The 14,468-nt window shown below is 39.0% G+C and overlaps 1 protein-coding gene across 1 annotated transcript in view; it reads right to left on the bottom strand.

The window, feature by feature from the left end:
- Window positions 1-1,758: 1,758 nt before the first annotated feature.
- Window positions 1,759-14,468, bottom strand: part of LOC145353527 (sperm-associated antigen 17-like) — a 194,436-nt gene continuing 181,726 nt past the window's right edge. Inside the window, exons 51-53 of the mRNA XM_080204336.1 lie at window positions 12,812-12,956; window positions 6,531-6,668; window positions 1,759-2,472 (exon numbers count right to left, since the gene is read on the bottom strand). Coding sequence (XP_080060462.1) covers window positions 2,438-2,472; window positions 6,531-6,668; window positions 12,812-12,956 — 318 coding nt within the window. The 3' untranslated portion in view covers window positions 1,759-2,437. The remainder of the gene's footprint in view (window positions 2,473-6,530; window positions 6,669-12,811; window positions 12,957-14,468) is intronic.

The following is a 14,468-nucleotide window of genomic DNA, read 5'->3' on the forward strand; positions in this document are numbered from 1 at the left end:
AGCCTTCAGTTTTTGTGGACCTGAATGTGAAAACTGTCTATGCAATTTCCAAACAATCTTCTTTTTGCCAACCAGATTCTGCTTCCCAGAAGTTAATTAGACTACATGAATTCCTTGAGAAATTTCTGGCTTCCTTAATGGCCTGATCTAGTAAAATGTAGATCTGGTCTTCCCGAACACGATCACTTTGGATTTTATCATGTGCAAAATCATTTGTGCTTGCTTCATTAAAGACCTGCTGTGTGATGTTAGTGTTGCTAGAAAAATACCTGTAGTGCTGAAAAGGTTGATCCTTGCAAGGGTAGACTACCCTTTTGAAAATCGTTATTGTGCTGTGATCACCAAACCTGAAGCATGTAGAACTTTCATACTGCTTCACCTTCTGTCAATCTGCCTCAGCAAGAGATTTCAGATAGCAGGAAAGCCAGTCCACCCCATACACTATGGAAGTGCAACCACAATCTAAAACAGCACAGTAGAATGAATTGGCCATTAAAATACTTATCACAGGATTCAAACTTCCAGTGACCAAAACAATTCCTTCATGGCAGACCACCTCATCATTTTCAGCCTCAGAATGCTCTGCTTCATGCATTATTTCAAAAAATTGATTCTTTCACTGTGGGAAATGCACTACATAATGATGCTTGGAATCACAATGATAAAATCAATTAATCATTCATGTATTTTTCAGGTTTAAAGATCTACAGTTGCCATCCCAGACCCACTTTTTAATCTTAATTCTCAAATTGGTTAAATTGTGGCTATCAATAACCCCATCTTTCTATTGAAATTGGCATCTCACATTTTGTTGATCTCCAAAATTGGCCACTATCGAATCCTCCATTTTTTTTTAATCATAGAGATGCCTGTATTTAATAGGAAAGTAACTGGAAATGACTGTCTTCTCAGATTTTTTTAGGACAGCAATCATTTTGTCTAAAAGAGGACTTTTAACCTCAAAATTGGACCCTAGCTGATAATAAAGTCCAATGACATAAAAAATGCATGCACAATCAAAAAACCTAAATGCCAATATAAACTGCATTCAAATCTCTTCAGTCTCATATAGCATTTGTCAAAGTCCGTGATATATTCCTCCATGGAAGATTGTCAGTTTTTTTCTAAATCTGTCAAAGACTGACCAGGTTTCATATACTTCCAATAATTCATCCTTTTTATAGAATTTATCTGAAAGCTGTAACAGAAGGTTTAGTTCCCCCTCACTATCCAAATCATTCACGTTCCACTCTGAAAGTATTCTACTTCTAATCTTTCAGGAAATAACAAAGCCAAAGCCATGCTATACTTCTTTCAAGATAATAAAGTAATCTGTGTCCACATGTCAACTTAAGTTTTCTAATGCTGACATGGTTTTGCCTCTGAGAAAATTGGTGGAAAACCAAGTCTTGATATTTTGCATCATATTTGTGACATCCTGTAACTTAAATTTGCCAGCAGTAGTAAATGTCTTCTTTCAGAAGGCGAAAACAAAAAACTTCTTTTTGCAGCATCCAATCACCAAGGCTTAATGTTCATCATATTCTACTACATCAATACTAAATATTAGTATGTGATGGAGGAATAATACAGTTGCTTGTTTCTTTTTTAACCTTCAGCAAGTTTATTCTGCATCCAACCAAACAGAGGAACAAACTTCAAATAAAATGATCCCCAGCAACTGCTCCAGCTGTATCCATTTATACTCTTTTGGAGGTTGAGCCAATAACCATTTCCTATTTTTAATGAGGTAATTAGCTTATGAATGTAATTGTCACAGCATGCACTTGCTTATATATTGACACACTGACAGTGGTGATGCAGCCAAAGGCTCTGTGATGAGCATTAGGATGAAGGGATAAACAAAGGCTGAGTTAAAGAATCAAATGTTATAATGGAGCAGTTGTCTCAAGCTAAGGAAATTGCCAAGCCGTTGGAAGCTTGGAAGATGAGGACAAAAAATTTAAATACATTATGATCAAGGTCTTTGGGGATGGAGGGTGGCAATCAAAGGGAGTGGGGAGGTTGCAGTGGTGCAGAATTGAGAGCAAGATGGGATAAGGATAGTTTGAACATATGACAGCTGGAAGGTTTCCATGATCTCCCTACAAATAACTCATGGGTTTTTAAAATCAGTTGAACTTGAAAGGCATCTGACAAACTAAACTAAAAGCTTTGGGTTTCTTTAAAACAAAGTAATGGCTTCAGTAAGATATGTTGGTTTTATTATCAATCATGCATGACAACATAGAATCTACAAAATAAATTCCACATAAAATGTGTTGTTAGAAAGTTTGGTGTAAAAGCACGTTATTTTGTTAATACAGCAAGAAAATTGTTTTAGTAAAAATAATAAATGCTTGGTTTGAATCAGAAACTAACGAAAAGAAAGAAAACTGTGACTAGCGTTAAGGTCTGCGGCAGGATGGGATGGGAGCTAAGTTCCACACATGACGTAGGCACCAACTGGAGCTGTAAAAATAAGAAAAACAATCATACTTTTTATTGAATAAATAAGTGACATCTGAAACAGTTACAGAATAAGCATATCGAAATGCTAATAGTATAATAACATCACCAATTGCAGATGCTTAGTATTTTCCAACAGTTTTTCTGAAGCACAGGAATAGTTAGAAGTAGAAAATTAGGCAAAAATCTTGTGAATTGGGTCCTGTCCATTTTCACATTTGTTCAGGCTTACTGGCTTCATTTCTGCCAGATACCTGAAGCAGCTGTGCAGATGGAAGTGGGACAATCCTGCCAAGTAGATGATGGCACAGTGATATTATATACCCCACATTATCCACATTATGCATTAGCAAAACTAAGACTACCACCATATGCAGATCCATGTGCAGGGCATCCAGCATTGGGAGAAGAGTCCAGAATAAGATAAATAGATTTAGGTGCAATAGATTGCTAATTCCCCATTGGAAAATTTTGATATGTCAGTGGAACCAAGAACATTGTCGTTCTTGAGCTCACCTATCCCTTTTGATTTCTACACCTGATTTCAGATTCAGAGTCAGTCTTTCTTTGACCTGACCCTGTGAGGTTAGAATGTACTACTGCCTGCTGCTCCCACACTTGTTCAGTTTTTGAGATCAAGGTATACTCATGGTGGGATTGTTGTGTAATTCTTGTCAGTTGGCAGAAGCATGCTCCCAGAAAGGTCCAAGATGGTGCTCCAATACCACCTGCACTTCAGCACCAAGAAACATGGAAAGAAAGTTTAAAGGGGTTGAGGCTTTTACCAAATCAACCATCAAAGATCTTTACAAGGCTATCCACTCTGGTTACAGCATTTTGGAATTACTTGGCTACTTCAGGGCTAGGATCAGGTATCATCTGAGGAATTTAATGTGGAAACATTAAGGTGGAAAGAAATTAGGCTGGGAATCTAGGCTAAACCAACGGTGGACCTTGAGGCAGAGTCAAGAGGAGCAGTAGCAGGCTGTCTGGGGGCATGTCAGAGTTTGAAAAGTGAAAAAGATATCAGACTGCAACAACATTGGGAATTAATTGATTGGATATATGGCTGCTTAGAGGCTGAGTCTAAACAACTGGAGGTTAAAAATGTAAAAATTTTTAAGCAAACCATTAACCCTGATTTAGACTTTTTTCAGTTAACTTGAAGTGGCACCAACAGAAGAGAAACGCATAGCTGAGAGTCATCTTTTACTTTTGAGTAAGATTTATTATTATTAGTAAGGTTTATTAGTATTGGTGAAGTTTATTAGTCTTCATAAGGTTTATTAGTAAAGGTAAGATTTATCAACAGTAGAGAAGCTTATTAGCAGCAGTAAGGTTTATTCTTAGTAACTAGGTTTATTAATTGAGGAATGGTAGGATTGCTCCAACCGTCAGAGTGCTTATCCTGTGCTATGTGGGATCTCCAAATAGCTACTCGTGCATGAAGTGTCATTAGCCTAAGCAGCTTGACCCGTGGGTTTCAGAGTATGAGTAGCAGTTGGCATCACTGTGGTGCACCTGTGAGACTAAGCACATTTGTATACGTGGCCACCTTGCAGTTTAAGAGTATGCAGGGAGAGAGAAAATGGGTGACCATCAGACATCCAAAAAGAGAATGGCTGTCACTCAAATATTTAGCTGCAACAGGCACAATGGATTAGGCTGATAACGAACTTAAGACTGTCAGTCAGGCTTGCTGTGTGGTGCACTTGTGTGTACTGGGAGTTACATATATTAATATACAAGGCTCTGTTCTTTGTAGACAAAATGAAAATGTACATACATTAGAGCATTTCAGCTAAACGAACTAAGTGAAAGCCAGCCATTCGTTGATTCATTCCCCTAAGGTTATGTTTTGACCAATCAGAATCAAATGCCTGGTTTAAATTTCAAAAAATGCTTGTCAGGTATTTGTCAGTTACCATTACTTGGTGCAATCTCCAGGACAATATTCTATCAGAGTACACCTGTCAATCAGTATTCTCTTCTTGTACAATACAAATAATTTTTTTCTCCTTATATTGCTATTCTTGCAAAATGTCCTGATGATTGCAAAACAAAAAGCTTCAACATCTTTTATTTCAAGCAGCACTTTTTCCAATATTTACGTTAATGCAAATATACAAAACTTGGATCATTGTAAATATGAGCATAATAGTGTAGAATTTCAAAAGGACATGTGTAAATGTATACATGTGTATGTGGATATATGTATATGTACAAAAGTAACTGAAGGTGGCAGGGCAAGTTGAGATTGCAATTAGTTACGCAAACAGTATCCTAGGCTTTTTCAATAGTTGCATAAAATAAAAGAACAAGGGGAGTATGTTAAACTTGTATGAAACATTGGTTCAGTCCCAGCTGGAGTATTATCTTCAGTTCTGGATTCTAAACTTTAGGAAAGATGTGAAGGCAGAGAAAATGCAGAAAAGATTTACAAGAATGGTATCAATGAGGAACATCAGTTACATAGACCAGAGAATTTGGGACTGTTTTCCTTGGAGTATAGAAAGTTGTACAATCTACAAAATGCAGCAACTCACCACTTAGACAGGATTTTCTGAGCCCATGACCTCTGCTACCTAGAAGGATGCATGGGGACACCACCACCTGCAAGTTCCCCGCCAAGCGACTCACCATCCTGACTTGGAACTGTATTGCTGATCCTTCACTGTCGCTGGGTCAAAATCCTGCAACCCCCTTTCTAACAGCATAGTGGGTGTAATTACACAGCATGCACTGCAACAGTTTAAGAACACAGCTCACCACCATTTTCTCAAGGTAAATAAGAGATGGACAAAGCATGATGGTCTAGCCCAGATACTTATATCCCATGAAAGAAGTAAAAACAAAATTGAAAGAGTTTTTCAAAATCATGAGGGGTCTGGACGCAATAAATAGGGAAAAAACTGTTCCCATTGGTGGAAGGATCAAGAATGACATGGCACAGATTTAAGCTTAATTGGAAAAAGAAGCAATGGAGTTGAGGAGAAATCTTTTCATGCAGTGAGTAGTTAAGATTCAGAATGTATTGCCTGATAGTATGATGGAAGCAGGCTCAATTGAGGCATTCAAGAGAGAATTGGATATAATCTGAAAAGGAATGTACAAGGTTACTAGAAGAAGGCAGAGCAATGGTGTTTGAGACTCTCAGTTGCAGTCCAGTAAAGGAAACACAAGTCTTACTTCTTCATTAACTCCCTTTGTTTTCTGAATCAACTCCACATACTTATCCCCAAAACCCTGTGCCACCTGTAACCTCATTATATATCCCAGTGACTGATTAAATGATCCAATTTAGGGCATAAGTGGAAGGTAACTGTTAACCTATTCCTAACAAATGGCATTAGGTGAAGTTGTCATTTGGAGACACAGGTGAGATAGGCCAAATGGTCTTATTCTGTGCTGTAACAATTTTGGAATTCTGGAATTTGCATGTGTTGGGCAGAGAAGAAATGACCCCACGACAATCCAGTAGGTGGGGGAGGAGGGACATTTAGGTTGGAATGGGGTGAGATATCAGTAAACCTTGTTGACAATTTTGCTGCTTTTCCTACCACAATTCTCCGAGGTAAAGAAAAAGATAAAACTCCAGCCTATTGTCTCATTCTCCTTTTTCTCACTTTTTTTATCTGGATCTTCTGAGGATTTTTCTTCTGTGGTTTCAGCTCCTTATTCTCAGACTCTACCTGTTCTAAGTTTCTTTTCATCTCAGCTTCGATCAGTCAATTTAAATCCAGTGCACGAACACACCTGGATGTTGAACTGTAACCTTAAGATCCTATATGACATATTCCCCTTTCCTGTCAGGAAGATGGCTAAACTTTTCTGCTTGGTAGAGTGGAGCTGTTTAACTCAGAGGTATCTATACAAGCATCACAGATTCTGTACTGTAGGTTTGTTGATACTGAAAGACAGATTTAAAGTTTTGAATCTGGCCGTGAACTGGCAAAGGCTGTGCTTAGTGGATTTGATTTGACTGAACATAGACCCAGGGTGAATCCTTGAACAATTACACTCGTGAATCACCAGGAGGATGTTAACTTGTATGTAATTACCTTCTGTTGGAGGTTTACGATGCCGTATGATGTCCATGCGAGAGGTGGGGTCAGTACTAATCAGTCGCACTCCTTTAGCTTTTCCACCTTTTGGATACTCCTCTGTTCTGTTCTTGTAAACATTTTCTGTTAAAACTGGTGAATTTGGTTAAGGTTTTAATTATCTTGTCATGAGATATGTAGAGAGCAACAACAACACTCAAGAAGCTTGACACCATCCAGGACAAAGTAGCCCAACTGAATGTCACCCCATCTAATATCTTAATCAATCACTTACTTCACTATCAGCAGCAAGCATGTACCATTTAGATAAATTACACTGCAGCAACTCATCAAACCTTCTTTGACAGGATCTTCCAAACCTGTGACTTTTTCCACTGAGAAGAACAATCACCATATGGAACATCACCACTGGCAAGTTCACCTCCAAGTCATACACCATCCTGACTTGGAAATATATCATCCATACACTGTCACTGGGTCAAAATCCTGGAATGCCTTTCCCTCATGTGGTTATACCTCAATCACAATAACGACAACTGTTCAAACAGGCAGCTCATCACTACTTTCTCAAAGGCAATTAGGCCTTGCCGCTGATGCTCAATTCTCATGAACAAAACAAAAGGTGTCAATCAAATTCATTTTCTCCTGTAATTTGTGTTGCTACTGTTCCCTTTTAAAAATTATTTTATTTAGAACCAAAAGCACCCAATATTTACAAACCAATGCCAATATCACTCCCTGTCCAGAGACATTAGTTATGCCCACAACTGGAATATTTTCACTTTTGATTAGTAGGAATTGTTATCAAAGATTAACAGTGAGTAGCAATCCTGAGTTTCTTCAAATCCGTATGATGAAAATATTTTCCTTTCTCATTTCAGAGATAAGTAGTTTCTAAAAGTGTCAATAACCTAAGAAATAATGAAATATTAGAACTATAGTATCCCCACAGTTCAGAAGGAGGCCATTCAACCCATTGAGTACACCAACTCTCTGAAAGAGTATCTTACCCAGGCCCAACTGCTGCCCTATCTATATAACCCCTTGTATTTACCCTGCTAAACCCCCCCTAACCTATACACCTTTGGACACTAAGGGGCAATTTAGCATGGGCAATTCTCCTAACCACCACATTTTTGAAATATGGGAGGAAACTCACACAAACATAGGGAGAACATGAAAACTCCACACAGATAGTAACCCAAGTTTGGAATCGAACCTGGGTCCCTGGCGCTACAAGGTAGCAGTGCTAACCACTGAGCCGCCCCAGTGAAAAATTTTCTTTCACTGCAGCTTTTTCATCAAACTTTTTTGAAATACTGGAAGGTGGGTATCCATCATCAGAGGGAGTCCCATTTAGCCAATCTGCAATCCCAAGAACAAGTAGGCTCACCACAGAATAGAACCCCCAGCAAACAATGCCAGCGATCTTAGAGGCTCCAACTGTAGAATCATGAGTCAGGATAGTATTTCTGGTCTCAGTGAGGACCAACTGAAAAGATCATAACCATTGTGATGCTGCTGGCTGTGCAGTAATACATAATCTAAATGTGTTTGCATGCAATTTCAATAAAGAAGTCCCAGATCATTATGTGATACTGAAAGCAATTTTGCAAGAGGCAATATGGTTTTGTGAAAAGCAACATGGTTTTGTGAAGGGGAGGTCACGTCTCACTAACTTGATTGAGTTTTTTGAGGAAGTGACGAAAATTATTGATGAGGGTAGGGCATTGGATGTTGTCGACATGAACTTCAGTAAAGCCTTTGACAATGTCCTTCATGGCAGACTGGTGCAGAAGGTGAACTCACATGGGATCAGAGGTGTGGTGGCAAGGTGAATACAAAACTGGCTCGGTCAAAGCAAACAGAGGGTAACAGTGGAAGGGTGCATTTCTGAATGGAGGGCGTTTCTCAGGGATCAGTGCTGTTTATAATATATAAATGATTTGGAGGAAAATGTAACTGGTTTGATTAGTAAGTTTGTGGATGACACAAAGGTTGGTGGATTTGCGGATAGCGATGAGGACCATCAGAGGGTATAGCAGGATATAGATTGGTTGGAGGCTTGGATGGAGAAATGGCAAATAGAGTCTAATCTGGACAAACGTATTTTGGAAGGCGTAATACAGATAGTAAGTTTGTGGTAAATGGCAGAACCCTTAAGAGAAGTGATACGCAGAAGGATCTGGGTGTACAGGTATACAGGTCACTGACAGTGGCAACATAGATGGAGAAGATAGTCAAGAAGGCATACAACATGCTTGCCTTCATCGGCCGAGGCACTGAGTTTAAAAATTGGCAAGTCATGTTGCAGTTTTATAGAACCTAGTTAGGCTGCATTTGGAATATAGTGTTCAGTTCTGGTCGCCACACTACGAGAAGAATATGGATGTTTTAGAGAAGGTACAGAAAAGATTTACCAGGATGTTGCCTAGCATGAAGGGCATTAGCTACGAAGAGAGGTTGGAGAAACTTGGTTTGTTCTCACTGGAACGACGGAGGTTGAGGGGTGATCTGATAGAAGTCTACAAGATTATAAGGAGCATGGACAGAGTGAATAGTCAGAAGCTTCTTCCCCAAGGTGGAAGAGTCAATTACTTGGCATAGGTTTAAAGGAGATGTACGAGGCAAGTTTTTTACACAGAGGGTAATGGGTGCTTGGAACTTGCTGCAGGGGGAGTGTACAAGATTTTGGCCCTATTTCTAATAATGGTTGCCCCAGGCCTGTGGTGTTATTGACCCAAGACCTTAGAAGGACAAACCCATGTGGTCCTGTACAGACTATAAGGAATGAAATGACAGGACAAAAGCTGATGCCTAGCTTTTGCTTTGGCATAGACAAAATTCTTGAGAGGTCACAGGTAGCAAGTGTCTTCAAATTCTAGACCTGACAAAAGGATTTTTGGCAAAGGCTAAAAGCTAGAGGCTCGAGTTTCTTTAAATTCACTGCTGTGATATGAACATCACCGGCCAGGCCTGTATTTGTTGCTCATTCCTAATTGCCCTCGAGAAGGAGGAGAGAGCTGTCTTCTTGAACTGCTGAGGTCCATCAGGTGTAGGTGCTAATGGGAATGGAGATTTAAGTTTTTGACCCTATGACACTGGAGAAATAATTTCAAGTCAGAATGGTGTATGGCTTGAAGGGGAACTTGCAGGTGATGGTGTAACAATTTGGGGTTTTAGGGTATAAAACCCTTTTAATCAAAATTTACAAGTTCCAAATCTTAAGTTCTATCACTTGGGTCCTCAGTTGTGCTTGACCTAACAACGTATGAAAAAGTAGCAAAGATTGAATTAAGCAGACTTAATTAGGCAAGATTCAACATATACCTAAGATAAAGCAGTGAAGACAACATGGAAGTTCCTCATCCATCAAGTTCCTAGGAGTCCTTGAGTGTTGCTAGATCAGACAACTTTTAACTCTTCTCTGTCTTTAAAGTGATATTGCACTGTGTCCAGGACAGTCATACCCCAGAAACCATGGTTACTGTGCCAATAACTTTTATCCCCACTCCTCATTATTCTGGGATTCCTTATTTCAGGATAGCTGAAATTCAGCTCCTCCATATGCTGGAGGTTTAAGTCACACAACCTCTGTGACTGGAGCTGTATAGTCTACACACAAGTGTTTATCTCTTGTTTTCCTAAGGTCTTCAGAGTTTACATCTCACTGTGAACAAGTAACACATTTTCTTTACACAAAGAACAATTACAAAAATAGTCACATCATCTTGAACATATTCACCGGTCTCACAGATACTAAAACCATTAACGACAAATGTTAAAAAATATTTTCTATTATGTTAGAAAATAAAGGTACCTTCTAGTACAGATCAATAAGAGCAATGAATGATTTGTATATAAATTAGGTGTCATCCTCAATTCAAACTATTGAACGCAACCTTTTCAATTATTTCTTCAAAGCAGACAATTTTTTGAAATCAGATTTAAAGCCACCATTAAGTTATAAACTACATTTATGGTTCCTTACTGGTAATTGCCTTCCTATTTCCCAATTATCTTGATTGTTAATTGGTCCAACAGAAATTCAAATTGACCTATTTAAAAAGTGGCTAACATAAAAATTTCATAAATATTAGTTCACCCTCTACAGAATGTCCAGAGATATAATACTATTATCAATACCTTACAGTGTCCCCATGCACTTGCTGCCCTTGTTCTTCTAGGTGGTAGAGGTTGCAGATTTAGAAGGTGTTATTGATGGAACCTCAGGGAGTTGCTGTAATGCAGTTTGTAGATGGCACACATGGCTACAATTTTGTGTTGGTGGTGGAGCAAGTGGCAATGTTTAAGGTGTTGGATGGACAACTGATTCAGTGGGCTGCTTTGTCCAAGATGGTGTTGAGTTTCTTGAGTATTGTTGGAGTTACATTAATTCAGGCAAGTGGAAACTTATGCCTTGTGATGGTTAGGCTTTGGGGAGTGAGGGGATGGGTTACTTGTCACAGAATTCCCACCTGCTCTTATAGCCACAGTATTCCCACCTGCTTTTATAGCCACAGTATTTATAAAGCTGGTCCAATTAAGTTATTGGTCAATGGCAACCTCCAGGATGCTGATGGTAGTAAACACTGCAATCATCAGCCGGCATCTCTACTTCTGACCTAATGATGAAGCGGAGGTCATTGATAAAGAAGCTGAAGATGGTTAGGCCTAGAACACTATCCCGAAGAACTCCCAATGCTGAGGTGATTGGTCTCCAATTACAACAATAATCTTCCATTGTGCTCAACATGACTCCAATCAATAGAGAACTTTCCCTGTGATTCCCATTGATTTATATTTTGATAAGGCTCCTTGATGCTACAATTGGTCAAGTGCTAGTTTGGCATCAAGGGCAGTCATTCACCTCACCTCTAGAGTTCAGCTTTTTTATCCACATTTGGTCCGGAGTTGGATGGCCCTGGTAGAACCCAAACTGAGCATCGTTGACCAGATTGTTGCAAGTGTTGTTTGATAGCACTGTGGCTTCCACCTTCTGTCGCTTTGCTGATGGTCAAAGTAGACTGTTTTGGTGGTAATTCAGCAGATTGGATTTTTCCTGCTTCTAATGAGCATGACATACCTGGAAAATTTCCACGTTGCTGGGTAGATGCCAGTGTTGTAGCTGTACTGAAATAATTAGGCTAGGAGCATGGATAATTCTGGAGCACATGTTTTCAGTACTATTGGCAAAGTGTTGTCATGGCCCATAGTTTTTGCTGTTTCCTGTGCCTACAAACTTTTCTCGATATCATGTGCAGTGAATTGAATTGGTTGAAGATTGACATATATGATGCAGGAGAACCTTTGGACGAGCCGAGATGGATCATCCACTCAGCATCCTGACTGAAGATGGTTGTACATGTTTTAGCATCATTTTTGCACTAATCTGCTGGGCTCCTCCATCATTGAGCAAGGGGATGTTGTGGAGCTCCCCACCCCCGCCATTTGTTGTTTCATTATCCACCATCTTTCATGACAGTATACGGCAGGACTACAGAGCATTGATCTGATCCGTGAGTAATGATGGAACATAAATGCCAGCACTGACTGACTAGGCTGAAAGGCCTGTTTCTGTGCCATGTATCTTGTGTCCTACTAGGTGGTTTGATATTGCATTATGTTGTTACATGTTTAGGGACTATTTTTCACTTCATTGTTATCTGCACTTGTTAACCCTTCTTCCTGTACAGTTGGCACAAAGGCTGAAAAACATTTTACATCTATTTTTATTTAGGTGTTAACAATATTTTCCTTTTTATGTAGCTACTTATGTTTACACTTAAGCTGCTAACCCCAAATTTCCATCTTTTCCATTTGGCTAGAGAAACGGATAAAACTGCTTCAGGAAATGCTTTTATACTTTTTTAAAGCAGAACCTTGTGTTCCCTATCTGATCAAATAAAAGTGTTAAGTATTTTGAAATTTTCTTTTTACATAGGATATATTAGCTGGCAGAGCAAAAGGTTTACTTGCTATAGATTCTGTTTGCTTAGCCAATGGACTCTATCGGAGGGGATTTTACCGTCCCACCCACCACGGGAATTGTAGTGGGCGAGACACAGATCATGCAAAAGGCTGTTGACCTTAGGCACGATTCTCCGACCTTGGGACGAGGGCAGTCAGAAAATCCCGCTCTATGTGTTAGTCTTGTTGAAGAGTACGAACACAGTTTTTACCCTACCTCTTCATTCAAAATTAAGTCCTGACAACAACTTCAGTTGTCCATCAAGCATAGCCTAGAAAATAATGACAGTGGAATTTGAAAAAGATATTTGCAATAATGGGGAGGTACAATTCATCTGTTTCAGTCTGGATTTCTAGATGATGACAAAGGTACCCTGCTCCTTCAGTGCTTTCCAAATCAATTGCTATGGCATAAAGCTCAATTTCCAACTCTGTCGCCAACCCTGCTGCCACCTGCAGGAAAGAAAGAGTTTAGCCGATAAGAATCAGGTTTTTGGAACATTTCTTTCACCAAGCAAATCTGTTCTGCCAAATGTGAGATTAATGAATACATAGTGAAACGAACTGTAAAATCTGTTTAAACATATCAAGCAATGTTTCCTTTGCTGAAATAAAATGTTACTTTTTCATATTTGTAAACCCAAATTAATAAGAGTTAGCAAACAATTCATTAATCAATAAACCTCAGTGTAAAGAAATTTCTCTCAACAAGTTTTCTGACTGAATAATTATTTTAAAATGATATCTGCTCATCACTGATTCCCCAAATAGAGGAAATAGCCTTTCCCAATCCATGATCAAAACACTTTATAATGTTTCTCTGTTCTTGTGGAAATCTCCCATGTCTGATATCATTCAGGTTAATGTGTACTGTACACAGTATTCTAATTGTGGTCTAATCAATGTTTCATATGAATTTATTTTTATTTCTTCACTCTTGTATTGTATATCCTATGTCATAAAACTCAAAATCCTATTGATTCTTGTTTACGGTTCCAGCTACCTGCATTTGTACTTTCAGGGAATTAGATATCTGAACTTCTCAGTCTTGCTGTTCATTAAAACCTTTAGAGTTTCCTTCACTATTTGTCAAAAGTTCAACTTATGCTGCCAACAAATTTCAAGATTGTTTTCCCTACAACCAGTCTGAATTCATTGATACAGAGAAGGAAACTGGAGTCTTGTTGTGTACACCATTTCAAATTTTCTCCACCCTTGAAATATTGTACTTCTTCATGTCTACTTATTAACTGCCTTTCTATCTGTGCTGCTGCATTTTGTAGTATACCATATGCTTGATTTTTTTCTACCATGCTTTTTAGTTCTGGAAATCTACAATCACTATATTCAGATATATCAAAATAAAGCACGATTTTCTTTAGACAAATGTGCTGCGATATCCTTCGTGAACCCATGCATTTCTAAATTCTTGCTAGTTTTAACTTGAAGGCATCAGGGCATTCATTCCTGGAGGTTGGAGAAGGTAGAGTAGGTGATTTTTGCTAGGGGCATGTGCCGGCGGATTGGAAAACAGCTACTGTTACGCCGCTGTTTAAAAAAGATAGCAGACAGAAGGTACGTAACTACAGACCGGTTAGCTTAACATCCGTAGTTGGAAAAATGCTAGAATCCATCATTAAAGAAGAAATAGCAGGACACCTAGAAAAGAACGGTTCGATCAAATAGTCGCAGCACGGATTTGTGAAAGGGAAGTTGTGTTTAACGAATTTACTGGATTTTTATGAAGATGTGACTAGTGCGGTAGACAGAGGGGAACCTGTGGATGTGGTGTTTTTAGATTTCCAGAAGGCGTTTGATAAGGTGCCTCACAAAAGGTTGCTGCAGAAGGTTAGGGTACACGGAGTTGGGGGTAAAGTGTTAGCGTGGATTGAGGATTGGCTACCTAACAGGAAGCAGAGAGTTGGAATCAATGGTTGCTTTCTGGTTCGCAGTTGGTGACTAGTG

This window comes from Carcharhinus amblyrhynchos, chromosome 15 (assembly GCF_965287045.1).
Source record: "Carcharhinus amblyrhynchos chromosome 15, sCarAmb.v2.hapA, whole genome shotgun sequence".
NCBI classification, from domain to species: domain Eukaryota; kingdom Metazoa; phylum Chordata; class Chondrichthyes; order Carcharhiniformes; family Carcharhinidae; genus Carcharhinus; species Carcharhinus amblyrhynchos.